At 53.4% G+C, this 7,500-nt stretch overlaps 1 protein-coding gene across 4 annotated transcripts in view; it reads left to right on the top strand.

Annotated features, from left to right (window-relative positions):
* LOC125031311 (aromatic-L-amino-acid decarboxylase-like) overlaps positions 1-7,500 on the top strand; it is a 33,649-nt gene that overhangs the window by 19,889 nt on the left and 6,260 nt on the right. For all 4 annotated transcript variants that reach the window (XM_047621989.1, XM_047621990.1, XM_047621992.1 and 1 more), the window contains one exon: positions 1-18. This exon is cut by the window's left edge and continues 84 nt beyond it. In XM_047621989.1, the coding sequence (XP_047477945.1) occupies positions 1-18 (18 nt within the window). The remainder of the gene's footprint in view (positions 19-7,500) is intronic.

Below are 7,500 nucleotides of genomic sequence, written 5' to 3'. Positions count from 1 at the left end.
GACCACATTAGGAAGCAGGTAACTCACAGCTAAATTGTATTTGGACCGCATAAGCGCATCCTATGTGTGTGTGATCATGAGAGTGATGGTGTGTGTGTGTGTGTGTGTGTGTGTGTGTGTGTGTGTGTGTGTGTGTGTGTGTGTGTATGTGTATGTGTGTGTGCGCGCGCGCGTGTGTGTAATAATAATGATAATAAATGCTTAGGTGGTGTGTCATGATGTTACTCAGTGATAGTTACATCAGAGACATCGTGGGATTCAAGTTCAGAGTCGGAGTCTAACAACTCCATTGTGAGGTCCTCACTGGTTGAGGGCTCCTCGTCTGTTGTCAGGCTATCCTTGGGTCCACTGGGAGGTGGAGAGCCTTTGGTAGCTCTGACTTTAGTTAGTTTGGCTTTTCTCTCAGACTTTTTCTGTGTCAATTTCTTGGCTGGCCTTGCCTGGGCAAGGTCAGCGGGCTCTGGCTGCACAGATTTAGCCTGTTTTGGCTCTGCCTGTGAAGGCATGGCCTGGGTTGGAGTGGGGAGGGGAGTCTCGTCCTGGGGTGAGGGTGGGGCTGGCTTTGCTCTCTTCAGCTTTCTTCCCTTCAGGGCTGCGACAGTCTGGATCCTTGCCGTCATGGCAACCGAAACTGCCTTCTTGGCCTTCTCACTCGTCCTCCCCAGGGCTGTTGCTACTGCTGAGACTACAGCAGTCAACAGGAGAGTCATATCTTCCTCGTCAAAGAGGAGATGATCATCTGTTGGGGAGGTTTTTGTGGTGCTCTTAGAATCTTTTTTCCTTTGCTCCTTTTTCTGCTACTTTGGCATTGTCGGGAACTCCTTTCTGTTGGAGACATCCGGTGTCGGCTAGGAGGCGGCTTCCTTCCTCTTAGGAGGTCGGGAGGCCTTTTCGCTTTAGTTCCTCCCCCAGACATGGGTGCCTGGGGGGGGGGGGGCAAAGTCTGTGCGTGCATTTTTCTTTTGCCACCAGTAGGCACATATGGCTTTGTGGTGACAGCCGTGGTCTGGGCCTTGCGAGGTTCGTCAACTTTGGGTTCTGTCCATGGGGGGGGGGGGGGGGGGGGGGGCGGTTGTTTGAATTTTCCATGTAATGGTAAGTGCCTCATCCTTTCACGCCCCCACCCAACACGGAGTCCAACAAGGGGAAGCTGAGTGTTAGAGCCAGGGTCTAACAGCTACGGGGTTGATGAGAGGATATACGCAGCCAATAGCCATTGTGACGGCGCTCACGGACCATTGTGAGTGCCAATGGCGCCATGACTGCTTGACCCTAGCCTCCCGAGGGGGTTCAGCCGATTGACCGTGACCGAGCCAGGATCAAGAGGCGTGTTGCTAGCCGCAGGGCGTACTCGTTCACGGCATCGCTCAACCTCCAGGACTCCTGTCTCCACAGCACACAAGGCTGCCAGCCACGGCAAACGCGTGGGTAGGTGTAAACCCCTGGGGAGAGACCAGCGGGGATGCCCTTCCACCTACAAGACATCATTGTTTGGAACCCTTTTGCTCATCCCTCCTAAGCAGCCTCCCAAAGGTTGCTTCACCTCAGTGAGGGAGGGAGATCTTGCACTTTTTTCCAGGAGGTTCCTCTCATCCTTCTGAAACAACCACCCAAAGGTTGTTTCACCACAGTGAGGAAGGAGAGGACCTGTACCTTTTCAAAGTGAATCCCTCTTCCCTCTGAAACAGCCACCCAAAGGCTGTTTCACCTCAGTGAGGGAAGGTAGCTTTGCACTTTTTACCAGGCGGTTCCTTTCATCCCTCTGAAACAACCACCCAAAGGTTGTTTCACCTCAGTGGTCCTAGGCTGAACTGTGGAGGCTCTTGGAGCAGCAGGAGGCCCTAAAGGTACGGAGCTATGGCCCACCGGCGTGTGGATACGCCCTGGCTTCGTACTAACTCCTGTCCCCCGCGCCCCCTGGGGTTAATGGGCGGCTGTGGGGAGGCAGGCCTTGCCAGTCGGCCCCCCCGAGATAACCACTGGCAACGTCTAATATAGAAGTTGACGCTGGGGGGAGGGCTAAAGTCCCTCCTACCCAGCAAGTACGGCAGGCTGTGGGTCCCTCTGGGTTGGCGACTGCTGGGACTCGGGTGGGGAGGGGGGGTTACCCCCAGTCCCAGCTGGGTCCCAGCGGCCGCCAGCCTGGCGTGATGCTTGTGGGGGAAAGCCCTAGGGAGCCCTGCAGGTGGATTATGGGGCCTGCAGCCAGCCAACCTCCTCTATATGGGGCGGCGTCGGTAGGGGTGGCAGAGGTGGCGCCCACCCGGAGTGACTGCCCGAGGTTAGACCTCAGGCGGACTGTCAGGGTGGGGGCTTGGAACATCCGTTCCCTGCGACAGGACGATCGGTTACCACTACTATCGAGGGAATTGAAACAGCTGAGAGTTGAGGTGGCTGCTCTCTCGGAGGTGAGAAGACCTGGCAGTGGCACGATTAGTGAGGGTGGCTACACCTACTACTGGTCGGGCCGCAGCGATGGCCACCATCTCCAGGGAGTAGCCATAGCCATCTCCAGCAGACTTCAACCCTTGGTAGTTGAGGTCACTCCAGTCGATGAGCGTATCATGGTATTGAGACTGAAGCTTTCATTTGGCTTCATGTCTCTTGTTGCTGTATACGCTCCTACGGATGTATATAAACTTGAGGTGAAAGAGATGTTTTACGCCAAACTTGCATCTGTGGCAGACAGATGTCCTCGGCGAGATATTCGTATTGTGCTGGGCGACTTCAATGCGGTATCCGGCTGTGATCGAGCTGGCTTCGAGATGTCTGTCGGTCCTCATGGCTCAGGAGCTGATGCTGGCAGTGAGAATAGCCTCCTTTTCCGTGACTTTGCTAGGTCCCAGAAATTGAGGATTTCTGGCTCCTGGTATCAGCGTTCTGTCCCGCATCGCTGGACTTGGTACAGCGATACAGGAAGAGTGGCCAAGGAGATCGACCACATCCTCGTTAGCACTCGATGGAGGATCCTCCAGAACTGCAGGGTATATCGAAGCGCTGAGTTCTGTGGAACTGACCATAGAATAGTGGTGGCTACTCTTCGGGTCCACTTTAGAACCCCCCGTCGCCCAAATGAACACCCTAGGGTGTTTAATTTGGACAGATTGAGGGAGGACGAGTGTACCCGGGGGTTTGCCGAGGCTATCTCTGGTCGTCTCACAGCACTCGAGGGCCAGACAGACCCTGTTCTTATGTGGGATACCTTCAAGCGTGAAACGCTTGATGCAGCTCAGGAATCCATTGGTGAACGCCCAAGAACAAGACAGAATTCCATCTCGCAGGAGACGCTGGAAGCCACAGATGATTGTCGTGCGGCTCGACTGTCAGGGGATCGCACTTTGCACCGCTCTCTGGTGCGCAGGACTAGGTCACTGTTGAGAAGGGATAAGGAACAGTTTATCAGTAGTCTTGCAGAGGAGGTCGAAAGCCATTTCCTTGTAAATGACCTTCGTCCTGCCTACCAAGCTCTGAGAAAGTTGAACTCCAAGCCCCCCTCACAGACGGCTGCAGTCCGCTCAGCAAGTGGCCAGATAATCTCAGATCCTGATGGGGTGCGTGTGCGTTGGGCTGAGTATTTTGAGCAGTTGTATAAGGTTGATCCACCAACAGTTAACATGGATGCGGGTAATGTTGAAACTCCTCTGCCAGATCCACCCATCAGCGAGGATCCACCCTCCCTGACCGAAATCAGGGAGGCGATCTCCAAGCTGAAGAGTGGTAAAGCAGCAGGTGTCTGTGGCATCCCAGCCGAATTGTTAAAGGCTGGTGGAGAACCTATGGCAAGGGGCTTGCATGCAGTCCTGTCTGCCATCTGGCAGACTGGTACCTTTCCCCCTGACCTGCTGAGGGGTGTGGTCATCCCTCTCTGGAAGGGGAAAGGGGATCGGTGGAACTGCAGCAATCACCGAGGCATTACACTACTCAGTGTACCAGGCAAGGTACTCGCACACATCTTACTGAGACGTATCAGGGACCACCTGTTGAGGCACCAAAGACCGGAGCAATCTGGTTTCACTCCTGGTAAGTCCACAATAGACCGCATTCTGGCGCTTCGAATCATTATAGAGCGCCGTCGTGAGTTCGGACGTGGGCTGCTCGCAGCCTACATCGATCTCAAGAAGGCGTTTGACACGGTGCATCGCGAATCTCTCTGGGAGATCCTGAGACTAAGAGGAATTCCAATAAGGATTATTGGACTAATAGCAAACCTGTATACAGGCACTGAAAGTGCTGTAAAGTGTGGTGGGGGCCTGTCGAGCTTCTTCCCTGTTAGTTCAGGGGTGAGGCAAGGCTGTGTTCTTGCACCAACACTTTTCAACACTTGCATGGATTGGATACTGGGTAGAGCTACTGTCCAAAGTCACTGTGGAGCAACTCTGGGCAATATCAAGGTTACAGACCTTGACTTTGCCGATGATGTTGCCGTACTCTCTGAATCTCTGGAAACCCTTGTGGCGGCTCTTGATGCATTTAGCAATGAAGCGAAGCCCCTGGGGCTAGAGGTCTCCTGGACCAAGACCAAGATCCAGGATTTTGGGGGCCTGCTAGGAGACCCTGTACAGTCGATATGTGCTTGCGGGGAAAACATCGAAGTCACAAAGAGCTTTATATATCTCGGTAGTGCATTTCACGACTCTGGGCTGTCAGACCAAGAAGTCAGTAGACGGATTGGCCTGGCAGCAGGGGTCATGAAATCTCTCGACAAGAGTATTTGGAGATGTCGGTACCTGTGCAGAAGGACCAAGTTACGTGTTTTCAAGGCCCTGATACTGCCAGTTTTACTCTATGGTAGTGAAACTTGGACACTATCTTGTGCTCTGGAATCTCGTCTTGATGCCTTTTGTAACAGATCCTTGCGCTGGATCATGGGGTACAGTTGGCGGGACCATGTGTCCAACCAACGGCTGCACCGTGAGACCGGTACAGGACCTGTTACTTGCACAATCCGTGATCGCCAACTCAGGCTATATGGCCACTTGGCTCGACTCCCACAGGATGATCCTGCCCATCAGGTTGTCTCTGTCCGAGACAACCCTGGGTGGAGGAGGCCTGTGGGACGACCGAGAAGGTCATGGCTTGGGCAAATCGATCAAACCTGTCGTGAGGAACTAGAGATGGGCCGGGCCCCTGCCTGGCGGCTCGCCATGAGGGATCCTCGTAGGTGGAAGCGGAGGGTGGATGCGGCTATGCGCCCCTGCCGGCGTTAGCTCCATAATGATGATGATGATGAATGAGGGAAGAGAGGACCTGTACCTTTTCATTGTGAATCCCTCTTCCCTCTGAAACAGCCACCCAAAGGCTGTTTCACCTTAGTGAGGAAAGGGAGGTCTTGCACTTTTTACCAGGCGGTTCCTTTCATCCCTTTGAAGCAACCACCCAGAGGTTGTTTCACGTCATTGAGGAAGGAGAGGAATTGTGCCTTTTCAAAGTGAATTCCTCTTCCCTCTGAAACAGCCACCCAAAGGCTGTTTCACCTCAGTGAGGGAAGAGGAGTCCTGCACCTTTTAAGGAAGTTTCTTCTGCCCTCAGAAACAGCCACCCAAAGGCTGATTCACCACAGTGAGGGAGAGAAGCTAACTTTCAAGGCGGTTCCAGTGGCGGGACGGGAATGCGGTGTTCTGTCTAGCAGCAGCTATTTCGACAGAACCAGGCTGAGGGCCTGACAAAGGGAGGGGCTTCTACCTGCCTATTCATTCCTAAACGAAAAACTAGAGTGGCAGTCATCAGATGGTCTGCCATACCAGTCCCAAGCAAAAAGAATGGCAACTCTCTGCACACCGTAAGGCAGGCACGCTAAGGCCCCCCAGACACACCCTCCCCTGCGGGAGGTAAAGGTCTGCCCACGTCCGAGCACGAGCCCGAAGATGGGGTCCAGTTTACCAGATGTGCAGAGAGTTATCCTAATGCCAAAAATTCTGTGAAGAAAAGAATAGGCTACAGGGCACGAAGCTAAATGCAAGCAAGCAATCTGCATCGCGGCAGCAACGAGGGCTGGGCGCTGAAGCGGCGCGGTAACAGCTGAAATTGCAGGGGGCGGTTCCAGGATATCTCTTTAATTCGCCCGGCAAAAAAATTCTGAGATCGAGGGATCACGATATGCTTCTTTGCATTGTTCAGCTGGGCGCCACCTGCTGCGCCCCGTCGAACGCCTTTTCCGGTACGATCTTCCCGTCGCTCTGAATTAGCTAGAATCAGATGGTCGTAGTGGCGTGGATGACACAGCAGCTTCTGGCCAAACTGCTGCAGTGAAGTGGTGTAGTGAGTGGCGAGGGAGGTGAGGCCTAGGGCAGGTGGAACGAACTACGTCGAGCGGATGGCCGCGGAGGCGAGGTTGGTGGAGAAGCCAAATTGCGTCACGACCGACTTCTGGCGGTTGTTAGTGACGTGAATTACGATAGTCCAGGTAAGGGCAGGAACTGTCAATGATGCCCGTGGAAGCTGCTGATTTTGAGATGACTGTGATGTAGTCCACCAGGTCGAAGGCTTTCTTGAAATCTATGAAGCTACTGGTGATGGAGGACTTATGCCTGTCGAGGTGGGCAAGGACGAAGTCGAGGAAGCTGACGAGTCAATGTGTGGTAGAGGAGGATTGCATGTTGCCAAACTGCCGACTGTCAACGCTAGGCGTCCTGGTAAGCTCAATCGGCGACAAAGCTTTCACACAGCAGGCTGGGCAACGGAGTAATGGCGGTGGGTCTTAGTTCGCCGAATGAGGCGGGGCTCTGGGTTTTCCCGATGGCGGTGACAAATGCGGTCTTCCATTGTGATGGGCACTTAGACTGTTGCAGTGAGGCATTAATTATGGAGGTAAGAGGAGTGGCAAGTTTCTTTGCGAACTCCTTGATGATGCACGTGGGCAGGTCAAGGGGGGTGGTGGCTCTCTTGACACAGATTTTTTCCAGCTTCTGAAACACCTGAAACTGACTGACAGGTAGAGTGATTTTGTGGAGGCTTGATTTCTCTGTTGAATGAGGCGTTTGATACGCCCCGTGATCCAAGGCAGGTTCGATGGGTGTGTGCTGAGTGTCTTTTTCTGGAAAGAATTGATGGAAAGCCGTAATGACGGTCGAGAGATAATAGTGCCACTTGTCCTCCACATCAACAGCGGTAAGAACGTCTGTCCACGCGTGTTGGGTAATTCAGTACCTGAACTGAATGATAGAAGACTGTGAGTGGCCTTGGTCTGCTCTGGCTGAGAGACGGTGGGTGAAGGCAGCCATAACACTGAAACGTGTCTGCTGCGGCCGACAGGAGAATATGATAGAGGAGGCTGGTACCAGTCATGTAAATCTGTTAGGATCAAATCCAGGGTTCTTTGTTCATAAGTGGGAAAGGTGACTATGTGTAAAAGTTGAAGCTCATTTTGCAGGTCAAGGGTGTCTATTTCATTAAAATCACCACATATAATAATTTTGCATGACGGGTATTGCACACGCAGATCAGTGGTGTGAGTCAGGTAGTAGCAGCTGTTTGGTGGGGGCCCGTGGGGGGTGTTAGAGA

This window comes from Penaeus chinensis, chromosome 12, assembly GCF_019202785.1.
Source record: "Penaeus chinensis breed Huanghai No. 1 chromosome 12, ASM1920278v2, whole genome shotgun sequence".
In the NCBI taxonomy this organism is placed as follows: domain Eukaryota; kingdom Metazoa; phylum Arthropoda; class Malacostraca; order Decapoda; family Penaeidae; genus Penaeus; species Penaeus chinensis.
This window is presented reverse-complemented; position numbering and strand designations above follow the sequence as displayed.